The 23,155-nt window shown below is 37.5% G+C and overlaps 1 protein-coding gene across 1 annotated transcript in view; it reads right to left on the bottom strand.

Annotated features, from left to right (window-relative positions):
• The window catches only part of LOC124645713 (protein Wnt-10a), a 41,352-nt gene continuing 18,197 nt past the window's right edge, over nt 1-23,155 (bottom strand). The window contains exons 3-6 of the mRNA XM_047185571.1: nt 13,107-13,396; nt 2,477-2,608; nt 1,432-1,553; nt 1-1,130 (exon numbers count right to left, since the gene is read on the bottom strand). Of these exons, the coding sequence (XP_047041527.1) occupies nt 896-1,130; nt 1,432-1,553; nt 2,477-2,608; nt 13,107-13,396 (779 nt within the window). The 3' untranslated portion in view covers nt 1-895. The remainder of the gene's footprint in view (nt 1,131-1,431; nt 1,554-2,476; nt 2,609-13,106; nt 13,397-23,155) is intronic.

The following is a 23,155-nucleotide window of genomic DNA, read 5'->3' as shown; positions in this document are numbered from 1 at the left end:
TTCCTCCAGAAGTTTTATTTAATGAAATAAAAACTGTCGGTACAAAGTCTTAGATCTACAATAAATAGTTAATTCAATAAATATCACTGAACAGGAATGTTTAAGTACATTATTTAAGTATGTAAGTAGATATTTACAGGAATTAATTGGCATTTACTACTTCTCAAGTAAATACATAAGTACAGAATTACATTAGTCATTAAGGTTAATACTGATTTTATTAACAATTTATATTCTAAGATTTAATTTTCAAGAAATAGTAATTAAACTAGGTATAGTGATTACAAATATACATTATGAACATGAGACGGGATAATTATACAAAGTTATTTAAAAAAAACGTATTTTATGAAATTCAACTGTCTTTGCTAAAGTTGAAGTATTCGTTCAATTTATGTAACGAAGGCAATTGTTGGCCCTCCAATAAACAGTAAAAGCTTAACTAACAAAATAAAACACATTATTTGGTTATTCTTATTTGCAGAGATACTTATAAAATAAACCTATTTATTAACTAATAAAATAATGGAATGTACACGGGAATGTTAAATTCATTAGAGTCGTTAGTAAAATGTTCTACCTATTTGCAAACATGCCTTTTTACAAGTTATTAGCTGTGTCCTGCGGGCCATGCAACAGAAAAAAATGATGAAATCTTGTCAACTCCTTATAAGATTTTTGTATTTTTTTATAGACCATGTTAGTTATAGATCATATTATGGTGTCATGGATTTGATAGCTATATATTTCTGTAACGATGGTATCTGCAGCACAAAACCTAAAATACCAACTGAGTAGGCTCCTCTACATGCTTCTACTATAGTTTATAATTGTACAAAGACTGTCGCCGCTGAAACTAAATTTCACTACCGCAGAACAACTGAAGCTACCAAAATTACTTACAAATGGCGACCCACTTATCATCCCGACATCTCTCGCAGTCGACCCGACAGCACCAATGAAAGGTGCAGTTGCAAGGCTTGATGCTAGACTTTCTGATGAGGGCGTGGCCTCGACCACAGCAGAGGAGATCGCATGAACCTGTCCTGGTCGTCCGACCGATGCGACAGACACGGCCTGATGTGCCGGCGGAGTCTGTTCGAGGGTCTATCTCGCAGAAGCTTGGGGATCTGTAAGGCAGAAGTGTTAGTTGAAGACTGGTTTGTATGGAAATCGTATAGGTAAAACTGGACTGTTCATAAAAGAACCTTCAAGGTTTAAAAGAGATGTTAGGCCTGAAGTATTCGGGTTTCGATTTTTGCCCTCAATCGGTCGAACAAAAAAAAATGTCTTGCAAAAGTCAATCATTAGCAAAATCAATTAGGTACTTGAAATGGACAGTTTTTGCGACAAAATTTTCAGCAGTAGGTAAGGAGACTAGTTATTTGACTCTCTTAAGGAACACCAATCAAGCAGTTTTGATAAATTTACCTCTCAAAGAATAGTAAGCTGCTCCTCGGAGCTGGTCGTGCTTTCCCTCGCCTCCTGCCTCTGGGTCGGCCTCTCAGAATAGAAGGATTGTTATTCAGCTCCTCTTGAGCAACCAATAGAGCCTGTAGAAGAATACAAAAACATTATAACGTAACCACCAGCTTCCGCCCTCGGTTTCATCCGCTTGTCCAAGGAAAAATTAAGCCGTAAGTTATTCCAATGTATAAACTGTTTTATTGACAAGCTTTATCATAATACTTGCCGTAGTTTTACCAACCACTTTCAAACCAATTTCAAAGTCTGATAGGAGACGAGTTGTGATCGGCACTGTTTACTTTAAATTTATTTTGTCGCAGCCCAAGGTGCTGATACTCCTCTAAATAGTGTTTAATTATGAAAAATCGATATTTTAAAACACATGGGTACAATATCTAAACAATAGAACGCTTCACACCAAGATACCGAAACTCTTAACATTGCCATCAATCATCCGTATAGACTATTTAGAGCAGGTGAAATTTTAACAAATACGCATAGCTTTTCAAAAATGTTTTGATCTAACAAAAAGGTACATTAATCATTAATTAAAACTGCATTATCATTTTTCTGAAAATCACTTTTCAAAACACCCATGAACATTTTGCCAGCAATTAGTCCAAAACAAGGTTTAACCAATTTCTTAGCAATTGTAGAATATTCAAATTTAGAATAGACTGTTACGCATTCTTGGCTAACCCTTTTGATGCTAGAAACATACTACAATCATTAAAACCCTTTGAAATACACATAAAGTCCTTAAAACTATGATTTCGCATAGGTGCCCGCTTTTTTTTCAAAAGAGTTTATTAGGGTGATATGTCCAGTCTATAAGCTAAGAAGACTATATAAAGAGATAAAAGAAATCCTTTCACAAGGGAAAACTAAAACGGACTAACGCTAGCAAGAAGAAGAACAATCCAAGTCTCAAGGCTTATGTGCCAAATCAAAGTTATCAAGCGACTAAACAGTGGATCCTGATCCACTGTTTAGTCGCTTGACTACTTACCTTTCTATACTGTCGTTTGATGGTAGATGCCACGGCTCTGAAGTCCGGCGTGGCCCTCCAGCAAGTCCTCAGTTGGCAGCTGCCTGACAATCCATGGCATTTACACCGCACCTCCATGTGGGACGACAGGATCTATGGAAGATGGAAAAAATAAGTATATTGGCATCCAGCTTCAGATAAGAAGACTGGATTAGAATACTGTGTATTAGCTAAACAAGTCAGTGATAGCGTGGTAAAGGGTTGTCGGTAGTTGGACCATTTGGATCGTTGGATAAATCATTGGACTGGTCGCTACGACAGCTACGAATATGTAGCATCCAATGCCGTTTAGCTAGTAGCCCGGATATGATATAGCCATGAGCAAAGAGTACGAAACGCCTTATGTCACATCTCTATTAAAAATGTAGGTAGGTATAAACATACCTACGTACGTACATACATACGTAGGGTATGTAGCTATACGTAGGGAGCTATGCAATTTGCACGACAAGTAGCATTCCGAAATGTCTATAATCATTATGCATAAGTATGCATACTAAGCCCCTAAGCTACAATCACGCAAAACAAAAACCCTAAATATCAAACCAGACTCTCAAACCTACAGAACCTGTTCACAAAAAGGGATACAACATCAAGGTAAAAATCAATCCACATATCTCGAACAAAATTACCCTCACACAATCAGCAGAACAACAGACTATGCGCAACCGAACGCAAAAAAGTTAAACAATAATATAACACGCGCTCGCCGCATCGCGTCGAATCGTAAATCTGTTGTCTCTATACGTGACCGCATCGACACTCCACACTGATTGTGCCACCCACCACTAGCTTAACATTTACATAATTAAACGCCTTGCTGCAATCAAACTGACGTCTTAATTTCGCCAGAGCCGCCGGCCGCACAATTTCCCAAATTGAGTCGGAGCAAAAATTCAAATAAATCGGCATCCTCCACGCCCCTTCGAGCCTCGAACCTTAATAGCGTAGTATTAAGAGCGTTCGCGATAGAATTCGCCACCCAAGACGTTTGTAATACGTTGTAATGAAGCCGGAATATTAAAAATGGTTCCAAACCGCTTATTATGTTCTCACCTCGGCGGGGCGGCGGACTCGTGAAATACGGCCGGCTAATACGGAGCCCCAGGGCTCCCCGGCCTCCGCCACTACCAATAGTTCCTAATTGTGGCGCTATACGCAACACGGCTCAATTCACTTTTATAGCACTTGATACGTGATGGGGAATCTTAATGTTTGATTCTTTGGAACCTGTTCCTTGCCGCCTAATACAGATATTATCTCGCAGGAATCTTAATACGATATTGCTCTTAAATATACATTTCCTTGCAGAGAAAACGGTTTGATTGAAATAAACTCGGACTGTATTAACTGTACTACATGACGCATTAAGTAGGCTTTTTAAATATAATTTAGCTTAATCGCAGAGTAATCATGTGGATGCCTTTAATCATGTATTTAAACCACTTACGTGTATTAATAACTCTATAAATCATTTAGTTTATGTGCTAAATATAAACAGCGGTTCTGAGAACTTGACTGTTAATTAAACACCAGGAGCTTCGAAGGACTCAATCATCGCGTACCTATCATCAATCTAAATTACCTTTAAGCACTATAGTTGATTTATTTACTTAATGACGTCTGCGGCCCTTAAGTGCAGACTAAACATGTTATCATTAAAGTGCTGTTAAAATATTATAGTTTATTTATGTGCTGCTTACGTTCTGCTGAGAAATGGCTCATTAACGTTTGCTTTGATATTGTAGGAATTGCTGGAAAGAATTATTGAAACCGCAAAAACAAATAAGAAAACATACGACAGCAATTATACTGGCTTCTTGTTTTTGGGAGCTGCGATAAAGTTTTGGATGACAAATTCACGAACTACTTATTAGATTTGGCTGTACGAACATACTTAATTTCATCTTGTGAGACATGACGTGCAATTACCCATCCAATAGGTAAGGAAGCATACACACAGACACACAAACAAATAGACAGACATTTCGTTAACATTGTGAAATGTGAATCACAACATAATCTCGCTGACGATTAACAGACTAACGCTAATAGGTTTGAGATGACCGTGGTTAATCTGACGGGCAAATTAACCATTAGTTAAACCGCACACGGAGAAGGTGCTGCTTCTAACTTTGATAGGGTTGTCGATTACATTAAAGATCAGTTAAAATATTTTGAGAAACACCAAAACCTAGCTTAGGGTAGGCCTTTGTTTAGCAGTGGACATGTTTTAGGCTGCGATGACGAGAAATATGAATGCATTTGGTGCTTTTGCAGGCAGAGTTTAAATACACATAATTAAGGAAGTGTATTTGTTTATTTGTATATTTAGTGATTATGCCATTGATGTATGTACTTGAATTTCAGGGTTAAGTTAATGATGGAATTGGGAATTAAGCAATTTATGAGAACGAATATAGAAGAAGACGACAAGGGCGCCTGATATTTGCTACCAACTTACATTGTGAATCGTACCATAAGATACATTTTGACAACCCTACCAAAAACAAAGTTGGAATTTGGTTACGGAATGACGTAAACTCGTTTCAAAGCGAGACTGTATTTATTAGGTTGTTCACTAGTCTGGAGTAAACGCATTCATAATGTTACCAATTCGGATGTAGGTGATTTTGACTTGTTTATTAGTTAAAATTATGTTTTAACGCTAACTTTATCAGACCGGGTTTTCTCACTTAGTGAACATTTACTAGTTTTTCTGTGAAATATGAGTAAGAGAGGAAGGATTATTTTCTCGTGCCTACACAAACAGATAGGAACATGAACTGACTTAACTTCTACTTAAATGAACATTTCCGAAAACCCTTTGTGTACGTACAAAGCTACAAAATGAACGAAACAATCTTCAAATGGATATCAAAGTCATCGAAACAACGAAATATTAACTCATCGTATAGATTTTTTATAACATAATTATCACCTTGGCTCTCTAATGTGGTACCTAATTTCTTGCGTGGGTCGACGCGAGATCTTTTATAGTTCCCGCTGAGGGGAACTAAAGACTGCCTGTTGCACCGTAGCGTAACTATGATATTCAAATGTGGTTTTATGACTATGTGTAAGTTTTGGTACTTTTAAAAGTAGGAATAGTAGGTTAAATACGCACAAACAAGTTTAGTAAAATGCTATTGAAATCCTACAAGTTCTACTTAATCTAAATTTTTAGAACATATAACCTTCTACGGTTTATCAATAAATGATACAAAGCCCGCAAAGATTGACTGCGATGTATAAATTATGCTAATATCCTATAGACAATACACCTTGTAAGTCAATGTTTTATGTTCAACAAGCAGCATATAAATTGGTTTATAGAATTAAATCTTTACGTTTATAAATTACTGTTACAGGTGGGTTGAAACCGCAGCTGGGTGGAACATCTGTTACGATACGGTGTGATGAGTGCCGACTTTATTTTGACATTAATAAAAATATCATCGCGGGGGTTATTATAAGCGAGCGTGTCTAACAGATCTCTGGGAGGCTGTTAATTATGTGGCCAGAAAACAAAATGTTGGTTCCCTCCGGAACAATGGTCAAGTGTGGTCCAGACCACCGTGTTCGCTCTCACATTAATGGGTCAATTTACCTTCACGGCTTGATGCGTAATATGTAATATTAAATATTTGATGTATATGGATAAAAAGTAGGTGAGCTGTAGTTGCTGTTGATAGTTGTTTTCTGAATGTGATTGGAGTGAAAGATGTAACGTATGCAGATTGGTGCGATAAATTAGCGCTTTTCAACGATATCGAATCTATAATTTTTATTCGAATTAGTACCTATGGCTGATATAGGCAGCTTATGAAAACGACAGACAGACATATAATAGACTCGGTGAAGTAGCCCTCACCCACCAAATCTTATTGTTCTCTAACAGCCAGTTTCTTCATCAAAAGTTAAAGCCAAAGTAAAAGTCAAAGTAATGACTAAAGTTAAAGTAACGGTTAAATTCAATTTTTCTATGAATTTTGCTGTCACTTTAGCCTTGAAAAAACGAATTTGACCGTTACTTTAACTTTAGACATTACTTTAACTTTAACTTTTGATGAAAAAACTGGCCGTAACTAAATTATAATCATATTTAATTATTTTTGAAAATACATGAAATGTAGTAATAAACAATGAAATATTAATAAGAAGAAAATATAGTGCGTCAATAAAAAATATTAAGTAAGTACCTATACATCATTTAATTTTTTTACGACACGTTATGGTAAATTTTCGTAATGGCAACATTGTAAGATGGCTCGATCTTTATATCGTTAATGTCACAACATTATGTGTAAGTTATAAATTAACTTTAATTATTGTATAATCATTGAGCCTTCTAGTTTTCATTGGAACCTTATACACCAATAATTGTTTCTATTAGGGTATTTTATTAGTTTTGAAAATATTCATATTCATTGGAAAATATCCGTTTTATTCAAAACATATGAGAAAAATTAAGAAAAGTTATTTGATACTTAATTTTTTTCTAGATCCATGTTAACCCAAGGATTATAAGAACTAATAAAATAAAATGTTTCAAAATAAATTATCATAAGGTATGTATATATTTTTAAACTCGAAGTTGTCAATAAATACTGTAATAGTTTTTACACCTAAATAATCTGCAAGTTAAACCAACTATCAAAGACGTATAAAGCCGAATGCGCATAAACCACCGTCCTTTGATCTAGGTTAATGAAAAACATTATTTTTGCTTTAATTAATATATATTAATACACTAAGTTTTTGCTTCCATGCTTAATATTTATATACCAGCGACGACTACCATAATAGGCCACACTTTTTACATTTCATTGTCAATAAAGATCACATCTGATTAACAACACTATGGCTCCTTTGTAAGCGGGCATAAATTAACAACAGTGTAGATTCAGCCTTATTATCTCGCTATAAATGTCACTAGACACCGGTGGGTCCGAAATAAATTAAATGGCCGTCTCCCACTATAATTAACAACTATAAACGTATTACAAATTAAATAATTTGTACCTAAGCGTCTCGTGTTTGTATAAAAAAACGAATGTATGAACGTAAATTGTATTAAATCGTAAATCCCCTTAATAAGTAAGCACGGGACGCGGTATGCCGGTCTCATGTCAGATTTGGTTACGGACATTAATATAATATTAATAACCAACTTAATTATGTAATCTAAAACGATCTAACGCCTATCTTATGTCTACAATCTTAAGGTGGACATTCGTGAAAATGAATAAAGTCGTAACTGCAAATGTGAATTGGTGGAGCAGTATTTAACTTTGGTTTGACATGTTTATTATTAGACGGAAGGGGCCTATTAAATTATTTGTAGTAATCCTGTACGGTAGGTCCCGGTATTTTGGTCGGACTGTCGGGCACTCGTGTCAGAATGCTTGTAGCATTAGTTGGTGGCCACAAATCAGGGCTTACGGCATGTTTAGGTGTCAGTGAGGAAATTATAATGATACTCTATAAGGAGATACGACGAATTGAATTGCTAGATACGTCTGCGGCGCGCAATTCGCATATGGTAGAAAAAATTGAGCGAGAACTGTTCTGTGATGTATAATGTTGAAAGTTTCAGTTGGTATTGGGGCATTTTACTGATCTTGCTGAAGAAAATAGCTTTTATAAGCTTTTAAAGAATTATTTTTTATCATAAACTTACAATCTAATTTAATATCTAAGTATGACTTGCAGTTAATAGTGGGAGATAAATTGACATGCATTTTCAACAGTATATAATTTTTTGTAACTTCACCAAAAGGTTTTCACGATTTGCTGTTGTTGACAGATTCAACATAAATTGTTGATTGTCGATACTCAAGTTTATTAACGATAATTATTTTGCCTTATAAGTAACCACAATGAACTTTCGATTGAAACACGCCGTCATAAAACAGGACACTGTTGACTATAAAATTAAAAACAAGAAAATTGCATCACACGACGACATGTGCATGTAAATATAATCGATTGAGAACATAATGCCGTATCCGACAATGTTTATGGCACATAAAACGGGGTGTGATCACACAAAACGATCGGCCAATGCAATATAATACCATATTTTATAGGCATGTATCGCCATAAGAGGAGACCACCCACATAGGTGATTTACCAAGCCACGCCCATCCAACGCTCTTCAATTTTGAAGGAATGATGGTGTTGTCTCGACGCTTCAGCTTACTAATTTGGACACCTATGATATTATCGAGTAACACTTTGACCGATTTTATTCGATTTTTAAAGGGCAATCGATTTGTCATTTCTGTTTCGATTAATTTGTTATGTCGTGGTTTCACCACTGCGGTTGACTGTTGCTGACATGTCATAATTGTGTAAGATGTCATGTCTTGCGTAAGATTGCGTATCTTAAAGATTATCAGCTTTACAACCACACTTACAAAACTAAAAACAGACTTATCTAATACATAAAAATAGGAATTATGATTAGTCTTCATAAATCGCTTTATCGAATATCAATACAATAGGTTAATCCGACTAATAAAACAGTAGACACTTGAAGTGTTTTCATAAACGAAGGGACCACACACGAGGGTCATTAAATTATTAAAGCCTCACCCATTCAGACTCCAATTTGACATGAATAAATTGGGTGTTATTTTGACGTGTTTTCTTAATAATCTGTGCACCTACGTAGGTAATTACGTGGTCGAGTTGCCGATGATGAATCGAATAGACCATTGAAAACGAGACTTCTTTATTCGATTTATTCGATTGCAAAAAAGGAAACTAATCGATTGAAATAATTGATCAATTACTGATTATAATATAGCTACGACTGTATGTAGGGCATGACTAAGATTTGATTAAGCTAACTTGTCCTAATAGACCGTCACCAACCGATCGGTAAGTTGAAATAATCGATTATTCGAGTAATGACTTCATCGGTATTCCTATTCAAATCGAATCGAAAATTGAAGGTTGGTGCGGAGGCTAATTTTAGGTTGTCACGTGAGTAAATTACACGTCACATCCCCTGTGGTGTCATTAAGGCAGTTTTATTTTAATAATTGAGTCATTTGAGACCTTATGCGTCGTTTTATGATAAAAAGATTTTGTAAGAGGCTTGGAATTACATATTTTAATATAGGAACACTGTGATTTTTATACAAGGTAACCTTTACGGTACTTTGGATATTTTTTTACGAAGACATGAGAAATTCAGATCTACACATTATCAAAAAATATAACCTAATAATAATTAAAGAATAACTTGGTTCCCCGTGGAGCCAGGCCTCTGGTTGCTCAACACTTGGCAGGTTGTGTTCGCCTGGCTGCACGAGAGAACTCGCAACGTGCCTGGGAGGAATTGCTCACCTTCCCCTATAGAATTCTGCATGTTCAGAAAAGTTTGGCAAACAAAAAGTCACTAACAAAACAAATTAAAGACAATTGTACAACTTTAGGCCATACAGATTTCGATACTAAATTACCGACTCAAAGATGCTCAAATATTTCACGCCTAGTGGAATCAAAGTTGAGTGAAGGTGACATTCGGGGGGCTGCTAGAATTCTCTTCAGCAGTGATGTGGTGGCGCCGTGTTCTCCAGAGACACTCTCCGCTCTGGAGAGTAAACACCCTGCCCCTGCCGATGACCTCTCTTTTCCCGAACCTCCTGATCCGGACACAGATATCCTCACAGTTACAGGTCGACACCTGGTCACAGCCATAGGCTCCTTCAGATGCGGCTCTGCAGGCGGCCTCGACGGCTTGAGTCCGCAACATCTAAAGGATCTCACCTGCCCAAGCGCCGGGGAAGCAGGTGAGTCGCTCTTGAAGGAGCTTACGGCCCTGACCAACCTTATGCTCTCCGGCAAGGTGGACGAAACCGTCATCGACGTTTTGTACGGAGCCAATCTATGTGCTCTGCGCAAAAAGGATGGCGGTATTCGTCCAATTGCCGTGGGGACTACTTACCGTCGTATGGTAGCCAAAATCTGCTCTAAATTTTGTAGTGAGGAAGTTTCGGACAAATTTCAGCCCCTGCAGCTAGGTTACGGCTCGAAAGGGGGCTGCGAGGCTGCCGTATACGCCCTGTCGACCTATCTAAATCATGGGAAAGGAGATGTCATCCTGAAGGTTGACATCAAGAACGCCTTCAACTCGGTGAATAGGGACACCTTGCTGGCAGAAGTCAAAAAAGAAATACCCAAAATTTACAGTTTTCTTTGGCAATGCTGTAGATACCCAACAAAATTATTATATCGGAACAACCTATTAGAATCCGCTGTTGGCTGTCAACAAGGTGATCCACTCGGGCCTGTGATTTTTAGTTTGGCGATTAACCCAATTATTCGGCAGCTAAATTCTGAATTTGACGTGTGGTATCTCGACGACGGGACCAACAACAACCTGGGAAGCAACAGAGATACTGTTCTTAATGCCTTAGTTTTCCTAAAAGATAAATTCCACGACATTGGCCTCGACCTCAACCTTTCTAAATGTGAACTTTTTATACCCGACTCGACTGACAGACAGACTATTCTTCAAAATTTCCTCTCAATAGCTCCTGAAATTAAACCGACAGACCAAAGTTCTCTTTGCCTCCTTGGATCGCCTATACTGGAAGATTCATTTTCGGATTTTATTGAGAAGAAAATTCAAAATTTTAATAATGTTTCGGAAAGGCTACTCAAAATTAATATGCATGCAGCCATCACCATCATACGGTACTGCTGTTTTGGACCAAAATTTACGTATAACTTGCGTGCTTCCCATTTATGGAAGCACACCAGCCTTTTGGAGAAAATCGACGAAATTATACGACATACACTATCATCCATTTTAAATGTGGCCTTGGACGACAGAGCTTGGTCTCAAGCGACTCTTCCCATCCGTATGGGAGGACTTGGCGTCCGTAAAATTTCCAGTGTAAGTTTACCAGCCTTTATTTCCTCGGTCCATGGCACTGAGAAATTGATCAGGAAAATATTACCCACCACACTGGTCAATTTTGAGGTGCCAAGCCTGACTGAGGCTTTAAATGCTTGGAAAGTCGCATGCCCGAACACCGACTTACCCGCCAACCTGTCCTCCCAGAGACAGTGGGATGAGCCGCTCTGCAGAGTAATACGGAAAAGTTTAATCGATACGTCAATTACTTCTGCAGAGCGAGCGCGCCTACTGGCTGTGGGTGAATGGGAGTCGGGTCTATGGCTTCTTGCACTTCCGTCCTCAAACACAGGCACCATGTTTGATGACACCACCTTCAGACTCGTCGTTTGCCTCCGACTAGGTGCTCCATGCTACTCTCCTCATCGCTGCCACTGCGGGGAAGCTGTCAACAGCCTCGGTCACCACGGCCTGTCGTGCAGCCGGAGTGCCGGCCGCATACCACGACATGCCAACATAAACGACGTGATCCGTCGCGCTCTTGTTGCCGTCGGCGTGCCAGCCGTACTCGAACCAAATGGCTTGGCACGCGACGATGGCAAGAGACCAGACGGCATGTCGCTATTTCCGTGGAAGGTGGGTAGGACTTTAGTGTGGGACGCGACATGCGTCGACACTCTTGCGCCATCTCACCTTCCCGGAACTGCATGTTGTGCTGGCTCCGCCGCTGCACTAGCAGAGAACCTCAAGCGGCGCAAATATAGTAACCTTATAGGCAATTACATGTTTGAGCCGTTTGGGGTTGAAACTCTAGGGCCGTGGGGTCCGAGGGCGCACCTTCTTGCCAGGGATATTTCCCAGCGCCTGGTTGACACTTCCCGGGACCCAAAGGCTGGCTTTTATTTCGCACAGAGGTTGAGCATTGCCATCCAACGTGGCAATGCTGCCAGTCTTTTGGGTACATTACCCGGTGACAGCGATGAGGAGCAATTTTTTGATGCACTGTATTAGTTTTAAGTTGTATATATATATATAAGTTTATTTTATTTTATTTTCAATTAATGTAAATAAATTGTGAATAAGTGACTTATATCTTGTAATATTTGGTTTGGTATAAAGATAGATATAAAAAAAAAAAACTTTAACTTCTACTTTTGAATTTACAAGACACCAATAATTTTAACACCCAAAACTTTCACCTTAAAACCATTGCAATTTCTTTGTCACCGTTAAAATCTGATTTGTAATTCACCCCACTATCAAGCCCACCGTAGGGTTAACTAACGAAGTAAATTGAAGTGTCATCAGACCCTAGCGGTGTCTTTTGAATCCTGTCATCTTACACTTGAATATGACATCAAAGTTAATAGGGGAAATATTTTGTCGCTCGCGTGTTTTGTTTTGTTTCGGTGGGCTGTCTCAATTGTTATTGTTAATATTGCATACCATTAGCATTAATTTGGTAGTAGTTTTGTGTTTGTTTAAAAGAAGAATATAATAATCATCATCATCCTATTGAACCAATGAAAGGAATGCACAATTTGCTCACTTCGTCTGTTAAAAGGGTAGTGATGATATCAAGCCATAATTGATTATTAAGTCAACGTGTCCTCATTATTTTATAGTTCCGTAATTGGGAAGTTTGGGTGAGAGAATTACTCACACAATCTGATACAAGAGAACATCACATCACTGAAAATATAACATTCAACTCACCGATCTCCCAGCATTATTATTATGCACATTAATCTTCGACTGCAAGTCATCCACCTGTTCCCTTACATCCAGAAACTTCTTCGAGAACTCGATCCCGTAGGCCAGGTTATGTGAACAGCCGCTCCACTCCCACTTGTTGACCTTCGCCCTTCCTCGGGGGTCGTGCGAGGCCCTGTAGCCCAGGGGGTCGCAGCCACAGGAGAGGAGGCGGCCTTGGGCGCATGCGCGGGCCACGGAGTGCGCAACCCCTGCTGCCGTGAGGGCGTACAGGAATGATGATTCGCGGAAACCTGGGGGAGGAAATGGGAAGGTAATGTAAGTAAACTAGAATTGAATAATTTTTAGGCATTAATTGGGAAAGAATTTAAATAAAACTTTTAAAAGCACTGTCTCTACTTTAAACATAACAATGTCTTGGTTACAGTAAAGTGGTGAAATTATGGGAAAAAGGATTTCCCCAATTTTGGAATTAAAAATTATGTTTTTCCAAAGGCATAAACGAAATCCCGTTTAGCACCATTTACCACCTCATATTTAAGAAACTTCATAATAAATAATAACTAATGAATTATTCAACATCATATAGAGAAACTAGTCCAAAACCTGGATGCTTAGTTAGCCAATAAATTAGCCAAGCTAAGAGGCCCACCCAGGCTAAAACTAAACCGATCTCATATATATTAGCGGGATAAACTAGACTAAGTAATCCTGTTAAGCGAATCGCGGATACTTGCTGTTCATGTAAATCGAGGAAAATGAATAAACAATTTGAATATTGAAAAGGAGTTCATCCGAACATGTAAAAGTTATGCGAAGTTGTTTGCTGGGTTAAAAACTGGTAGCGTGGATGTAGGAAACTTTGATAGGCTCTTTGATACTAAAATAAGTAAAGGACCATGAGTCAAATTGGGCTCATTGTCCAACAGAGTTATAGCATATGCCGTTGTGAAGGTTTTTGTTTGTACTAAAATTATTACTATGGGCACTACCTTCAATTCCATGGCAAAAAAAAGATATGCACCTAAATAGGTTTACATATTACGTAGGTATACATTCTTGTTAACAGAAACGAAATGGGTCGAGATGCCATCGCTCAGTATTACTGCTGTCGTGTCTAACAGGTAGGCGCTCAGTAGGAAGTTGTGCTCATATCATTTCAATAATATGGTATCTAGGGTGAGGCAGGCACTCACAATTTAATCCACCGGCAGGATATTTAGACGACATTATTATTGATATTGATTGAAATGTTAACAAAAATAATTTTAACTGTTAGCAGCTGTTTTATTTTTTATGTATACATTAAACCTGGAATTAAAACTAGTTAAAGGTGTTCAATAACAAAACCTACACTGCCATAACAGCACTACTTTTTGCAGAATATTAGTTTATTTATGGTCGGAGAAAAATATTTATAGCAAAATAACCCCATGGATTCTTCGCAAAAATGAGTTTAAATCTTTATATTTATAAGTATATTCAAAGTGGTCTCATCTCTGTTGGTGGGTGAGCCCAGGCTTCATACATTTTTGCCCATGGTCCTTTGAGGATGTGTATTTTATGGCAAGACATAGAATGTAGAATTAAACATTTCCCTGAAAAATTGGCGAAAAAGAGAAGACCTACAAAAAATGTATGGTTCCTATAAAAAGACATGCTTTGCCAACTCCAAGTAAGAAATCAGAATGAGGCAGAAGGCTAAGAGGCAAGAAGCTAATTCAGTGAAGCATATTTTTTTTTTAGTTTTTGTAGATATCACCCGTCTACTGATATCGTTCTTGTAGAAATTTACGTAGAAACAAAATTGAAAACAATAAAAACAAAATTATTACAAAAACCCCACAAAATTAAACGAAAAACCACTGAATCCCACAAACACATCTAGAGTCCCTACATCTTCGGCCGTCGATATATCTGGTTCTTTATTTCCCTTATTCAGAGTGTGTGGTCGTCTCGTCTCACGGAAGGCGCGCATTCCACACTATATGTACCACTACTTATCTACTTGCTTGCAGAAACCGTTCACAATCTACGCGTGTTTTGAAAAGAAGGAACTGTGATTCGGGTTCATTTTCTTGACTAACTTATGAAAAAAGAAATCATTATAATTTATTAATCGAGCGAGAACAATGTAACTTCTCGATCCGTGAAACTAACCCAAATGAGGGTCTAAGCAAGGCATTTTTTTTAGGAACTTTTTTTCTTTACTTTCGGGTAATTATCAAGAACCAATATAAATACACTACCTAGGATTGAATAATCAAAAAGCACAGGTATAAAAGTCTTGAAAGTCTCCCCTAAGTAAACAAAAAAAGCCCAGCGTAAAAAAATTTCATACACCAAAAATGGACAGATTTTATAACTCTATCTCAGTAATTTCGACTCAAAATCATTCAAAGTCCTGTCCATTACCGCTTTAGCTAGTTGCAGGACTTCCAATAAATCTGAAGTAACAACAGTATACGGCGCATTCCGATGATATCGCGATACGGTATTTATCATACATAAACTAGTGGCTTCCACTCCACATTCGATTTATGTAACGTGACCAGAATATTTGCTATTCAAGGACTGGTGGAGGAAATGTCCGAAGGTTCTAGAATTTTTCAAAAATGTTATTCTTCAAAACTTTGAACAGATGTTTTAATTGAGCGAGAGAACTCTTGGCTCATATTGTTTAGTCCAAATGAAAAAAAACCTTGTAGAATCTTATTTTTATTCTAAAACTAGCTGATCCCGCAGGGAAGGTTTAAACTTCGTATCGTTTAAACCTTCCCTGGACCTCTACAAACATTTTAAAATCAAAATCAGCTCAATCGGCCCAGCCGTTCTCGAGTTTTAATCAGACTATTTTATAACGAACAACAATTCATTTTTATTTATATAGATAGAAGATAGATGAGCTGCAGGTTTAATCACAAAATCCCTAGTGTTTGAGTTATCTGTTACCTATCCTCCTCCTACCACTATGTATCGATTTACTAATTTAATTGTAAGAATTACTTCCTTTATTTAGCCTACATTCAGTAGAGTCATGTTATGACAATTTATACTATATTCTTACAAAGTAATTTGCAATCAATCGTGTACATACGCAATGCGTAGTATGCTTTTGAACTGCACAATTATTGCATAGTTGGCAGCGCAGCACTGCCGACTCACCGGGTATGTTGTCTACTCAAGCAATCAGTTACCAAATAATTTTCACAACCTACTCAGAGCTTTCGCAAAGAATTAATCATAAAAAGAAAATATTGAAAATTATAAATGATTTTCGTGCCTCTGCCGTGAACATCGAAACTCATAAAAGACTGTCTTTGTCCAAATGTGCGATCATGAAGCGTACATTATCCCGCCATTCCTAAGACTGACAAAGGGACTGTCCCGCTCAAACCTAACAGTCTGGCCCCACAGATTTATAGGAACGCGGAACGTTACAACCACCATTTATCTGTTTTATTCCAATAAATTAAATAGTGAATCCATTCGCGTGATGGCCAGATAAGCTGTTCGCCTCGCACAATGTAATCTTTTTACCATAAATAGTATGACGACCGATTTGCATTTGAGTTAGGTCTGTCTTGAAATTAATTGTGCTATTCTTGCTATTTCATTGTGTTAACCTGAATAGGCCTTCGGATTTTAAGTGCCATCTTTAATAGGCAATTATGGAGGTTCCACCTGCTTTTGTTTCTTGTTCTTTGGACTATATGAACCGGTAATTTGATGGTGCGTGCAGTTTATGGCTTATCTCATGTTGGAGATGAGTAGTTTGACTTTATTACGGTTTTAATTTCTATTTAATTGGGTATGACATGGAAGCTTTGTGGTTGTTTTCAATTGATTGTCCTCTTAAACGGTTTTTGACGTTGACTTGCTTTCTTTTATTTATTTTTATATTGATGGTATGTTCACGGGGCTAAATAAGAGCTTTTGGACTGCATTCCTTTATATGAACCTTGTATTATTTTATAGTTGTAGTAGTTGAAATTATGTTTCTTTTCCCATGGCAGTAGGTACCCTTGGTAGTAGGTCTTATTCGTCACCAGTCTTGCCACTCTGACAAAAACACAAGGTACATTTTAGTGCTTGCATGATGCACCAATCCCTCAAGTATCTTTATCTCCGATCAGTTAAAATAATCGATTCATAATTACTAATTAAGTGTCCCCATAATTAGTAAGTTTTTTTATTTAGTCGTTCTTTTTCCTCGCTCCCACGAGTGCACCCGAATTTTTATCTCGATAAATTTGATCCGAATGAATCGAATAAATTAAAACGATTGTATCGAGTGATTAATTCGAGGATCCGAGTTATCTCTACGGATTAGTGGCTCCCTCTATAGAGTGAGCCTAATTGACACCCAGAGATATGGTTTATTAAAATAATGGGGGTTTTATTTTTGGATATTTAAAGGTATCGTTTCACATATCTATGGCATCTTGTTGGATGTTATTGCATGTGATTTAGTATAAAATGTTCTGTTATGCTATTAAAAATTATAGCTATTATGTAAAAGAAGACTTTAATTAGTGCTTTTTATTGGGTATCTTCAGGCTCATGTAGATACATGGTTAAAGCTAGATATCTAAGTAAAGTAACCATATTTTTTTCTATCCTTTTCAGTTTTAATTATTTTAAATCACATCATTTCATACTACCGTTAACTGTACTCACAAAAAGAATATCTAAAATCAACACATCTTCCTCACAATGAAAATTTAAAGTTCTAGTCGGAGGCTGGTCGCAAAAACTACCAGACATGATTTAGGATGAATCGCGTTTAATATGATGATAATCATTATAAATCAGCCATTATCTTCGTCAAGTGATCGTTCGCTCGATGAATTAATACTGTATTTAGGGACTTTTAGACGATACTATTTTCAAAAGGTTGGATTCTAAGAGTTTTTATTTTGAAGACAACTGAATCGATTCAGTTCATATTTTAAAGATTGTCAATGGTTTATTTAACATTATTTAACGGTTATTTTAAAGAGTATTATGACGTTAGATACTCATAGAATAAACGGAGACTTTGTCACGGCTTCACATATTTACAATAGTTAGAATTTCATTTTTGGTAATATTAAAATTAGGATCTCTTAGGATAATAATATGAGTAGTGAAGGTTTTTTTAGAAGAAAAATCGGTAAGAAATCGATTCGACGAGCGATCGGAATCGTGTCTTATAAAAGCACTACCTTACTATGGTTATCACTCGAGATCGAATATAAACTGCTGAAGTATGTTACGGTGTCCCATCCAAATAGGGCGATGTTATTGTTTATTTATAAACTGTACCCATCCAGGACGTGCTTTTTCCGAGTGGCCAGTGACAAATTTATATTTGTCGATCGTCCGAGTCGCGATAGAATCGATGCGTCGCGATTTATACCACGCTCGAGTGATCGATTTTGATGATTCCGAGTTATGTATCGGATTGGGTGTACTGTTATCGACGAATTATTGTATGCTTGCCAAAGTTTGTTTGTATTGAAATGGGAACTCGGATCGTGGAACGTTTCGTAACGGGTTAAAGGAAGCGGTGGTTCAGACCCAATAATGCGTTTGAGTCGATTTTTGTAATACTTAATTTGAAACATTACATAGATGAATTGTTGTTTCAAATTTAGTATTTAGCCTTATTCATATTGCAAGAAGTCAACCTCTTCGTAGATATACCTACGTTGAACAATAAAAGTGAAACGTCTACTAAGTCCAAGCAAGTTTTTTAATGGGCGCCATACTGTCCACACGAATGTTCTCACACTCCAACAAATAATTAAGCATGACTCGAAAATGAGTTTTATTGAATTCTAAGTAGACACAAACAATTACTAAGAAGAGTTGTTTAGAAATCAAACAGGAACATATCTATATAGAGAGTTAACTGAGCCGCATTATACCGCGGCAGTATTATAATTACCACCATCCCACGTTTTAGTGTCAATTTGCGCCAATTAGTCGGCCTTAAGGTCGTATATCGCTCGGACCGATACCCGTGCCGAATTCCTTAATCGACTTTAATGAATTCCGATTATTCGTATTCGACTTTTTCCAACGAAATGCTCTGAATTTCGATCTGGTGACAGATTTTAAATTCTTCCCTTACACTTGTACCAAAGCTTTTTGTACGTGTTTGTTTTAATAATGCATGATATGTAATTATTTTTGTTACGAGTCGACGCATAAAAAAACGTTCGGCGATTTACGACACTCGATCTACAACGAGTTCTGTCCTCATATAATTTGTTGCTGTATAATTAATATGGGACCGATATTTGCAATTTAAATATTAATTTATCTGTCCAATAGCGTACGCGTAGCCATAAGTAGGTATACAATGTTGAAACCGAAGCAGTTTTATTTACATTTGCGATTTAAAGTTGGTCGGTTGGTCAATGTGGCAAAAACAAGTAACGCTTCTGGTCCTAATTACTTATACCTGTCCATCAGTAGGACAGCTGGACAGTGCGTCGGCCGCGACCACAGCGCCACCTCGATTCCGCGAACCAAGGATTAAATTGGTAAATCTACATCGATTCCATATACGGCGATGCGGCGCCGACTTGCAAAAAATCAACGGCCTAAGTAAATACAAATTTCAATTTTATCATTGAACGTTTTATTTAATTTCCGATTCTTAAGCGTGTACGAACGCGGACGTTTTATTTAATCGAATGCGCATAATGATTGGTTTTTCCGAGCAGCGTCGGCGGTGGTCGTCTTTTTCCGTGTTGTGTAACATTGTTTCTGATGCGCTCGCGCACCGCGCCCGACGCGCATGCTCGCGCATCATGCGTGATTTACGATTGTGCACTTTGTGATTTTTAAAACAGTTTTTAGTGGAGGTTCTCGCTTCCAACTGGATAGCTTATAAATCTGGCGCCAAAATGAATGAACTCCATTGAGTTTTTCGGTTGTCAATTATTGGAAATACTCCGTATATATTCATACAATTACTGTTAATGATTACTTAGGTTTTTGTGTCCTTTATATGGATAACGGGGTGGTCGGATTGTATGGGGTAAATATCCTTAAAATTTAACTGGATGCTATTGAAATAACATTGTGAATATTTCGCTTTATTCTGCAATTCAAATGGTCTCAGCCATATCATCGAGCTTTCTTTTTTACTGCGAAGTGTTCATGGAAATCAGCAAATAAAGGGAAGAAATAAATTGTCTATGGCTACGTTTATGGATATAATTAAAACTTTTATTGTTACTTTGCATTATTGCAAGATTTTAAAGGATGCCATTATGTAAATGTGGTCTATTTATGTATTTCCCTTCACTATTAATGTACTTAGTTAAGCATCTATTTATGTAAAGATATGTGCTTATTGCTTTGCCATCTAAATCGCTGAACCAACTTGGGAGCATACTTTTTTAAAAACATGTTGGTTTTGTTTCACAAAAACTGCGTGAATATTTAAAGTTATGTTCCCTTCTTGTTTTATCGATGTGAGTTAAAATTGATGTATGCATTGCGGCAATATCAGTTAGTGATTTGAGGAAGGTAGAAGGCAAGGAGAAGATACGAGCTACTCAAATCTTAGTGAGGATCTCCTCATTGGAAGACTTTAGGCTAAATAACAGTTTGTTCTTACATACAAGAGCCTGAGCATGGATCACCGCGATAGGTGATATCAGATCCAGTTTTTATTTGACGAGAACTTTACACAAGAAGATTACCGAACAATATCCTATATGGTACCTATACGTTACCCAACAATTCACTTGCGTTGAAGATATTGCCTTTAATGCAATCAACATTTACAGTCGATCTGGTACGAACTGGATACCTGATCTTTCTAATGTGGGAAGTATCATTCATCTGCATACTGATTGATGAGACCAGATCAAATTATCGGCCGACTAAAAGTTTTCATGTGCAGGAACTAAAATACTTATACCACACCAATTTCCTAAATACCTATACTATAACCAAAATGCCACAAAGTAAGTATAAATATACCTATAATGCTGCAAGGATTTTGTACCAATTAAGGTCCGTACCTTGGTCCTGTGTTGCGAATCTCTAATTACCGAAATAAGGCGATAAGTCCGTTGTGACGTCACTCACTAATTTATGATGTTTAGATCTCGCACGTGCGGCAATTATATTTGGTTTAATAATTAATTGATAGCTGGTGTTGCTTGACCACATGGTTTTATATATAGGAATTAAATAAACAAAACTCGTAGGTAAACTTAGTAATATAAAATTAATAAGGAATTCAACTACGAGTTTTGTACTTCATACATATAATAGCGGCTTACTATGTGTTTCATTTAGTCAGATATCCCGCTTTTATGGTGAAAGAGTAACGAACATCAGCACAGGACTCAGGATGAAATTTTAATGCTCTTAAAATTCCGAAAGCCAAGAATGAGTTCGCATGACATGATGCAATAAGTACCTAAATCCCTAGCTAAACGATGATTAAAGAAACGAATGATTAAGCATAAAACGATTTCGAGTATCGAATACAATCAAATCAAAATATTATTAAAAAAAAGAACGTGGACCTCAATCAATGTGTATCTTCAATCGATGTTAAATAAATTGAGGCTAATATGTACCCTTTTGGATGAATCATTATTATTCCAACACGATATTATCCTTTAAATTTCCGCAAGATCACTAATACTCTTCTTGACTTAATTAACCCTTAAAAGCGGGCTCATAATCTGACAGGGAACAAAAAGGCTAAACAAAAAAGGCCACTCGATGTCACGTCTAAAACTGGGAACTTTGGACAAATTCATGTTTTTATGGGCCTTTTGTGTGTTTTTTCTCACAGTTGTGAGGCATCTGAAGGAGCACGATTCGGTAACGCACCGAGGAAGATGTTATCGCGACCATTAGAGGGTTGAGCTTCATCGCATTGAGACATTTCGACACGTTCTAAATCCTTTTAGGATTTGTTATTTTAGGTCAATGATGGCGCTTTATCGGTATTTGCCTTGACATTTGAGTCGTCACAATCGTAAATTATAGTTAAGGAATTTTGACGTCTCATTTGAACATCAATAACATGACACACGTCTCATAAAATTCGTCCAATTCTCTTGTAATAAAGACGTCTCGTTTCGCCGACTAAGTTCCCACGACACGTCGTCAGATAAGAGGCAACAACGCATCATGTTTTTGCAACATCATAACCACATTGTCGTCGGCACTCCGTCACCTGACGACATGTTGTTGATATAAAACGCCAATAAATGTCACTTTTTTATGACACATTCGCGTCGTGAATTCACGTCACGTGCGCTCACGCCGTCAGATTTGTATCGACGCATGTTCGCCACCCTGTGAGCTCCGACGCGCGCCATTCTCTCACGCGAGTGTGCCGCCAGCCGACGCGCCGACCCACACATCTCACGCTAATCTCACCTACCATCCAACTATTAACACCCGAGGCGAAAACTTTTCCGACAATAGACTCATTAGCTTCACAAAAGTCATTAAATCTTTGACAGTATATTGTAACATCGTCACGTACAAGAGCGCTAACAACGTGTGGAGGATCTCGGGGAAGCGGAACAAATCTCGTGATCTATCCAGAATGCCATCCGTCCACAGCGCTCTTTCATCGGTCCTACACGTTCGGACAAAAAAACCAACGGCCCGGAATCATTATTATCTTTCTTCTTCGATCATCGATCGCTATTATCCTATTTAAAAGCATCTCGATTTGTTCTTCAGTTTTTTTTGGTTTCACTCTCCCGTCGGCGTTTCAATTCGGGACCCCAACAATGGACACGTTAAGAAAGATGTTTAAGTGTTTAGCTACGCTGCTTTTTTCACAATTTTTCAATTTAAACACAGTCGTGTCGCTGAAGGGCCGGAAGGTGTCGTCACGGGCATTACCAATACTAATAATGTCGACGACACAATGCTCTCAATAACATTCATGAGTTTGATCTCTCAATATTTGAATATGCAATTACGCGTTTTATGTATTTCTATTTAAGACCATGTATGTATTATCCAATCCGGCTTTTTAAAAGCTTAATGAAGAATTTCAAACTGTTATT

This window comes from Helicoverpa zea, chromosome 3, assembly GCF_022581195.2.
Source record: "Helicoverpa zea isolate HzStark_Cry1AcR chromosome 3, ilHelZeax1.1, whole genome shotgun sequence".
NCBI classification, from domain to species: domain Eukaryota; kingdom Metazoa; phylum Arthropoda; class Insecta; order Lepidoptera; family Noctuidae; genus Helicoverpa; species Helicoverpa zea.
The sequence above is the reverse complement of the archived record's forward strand: the minus strand, read 5'-3'. Positions and strand labels throughout refer to the sequence as shown.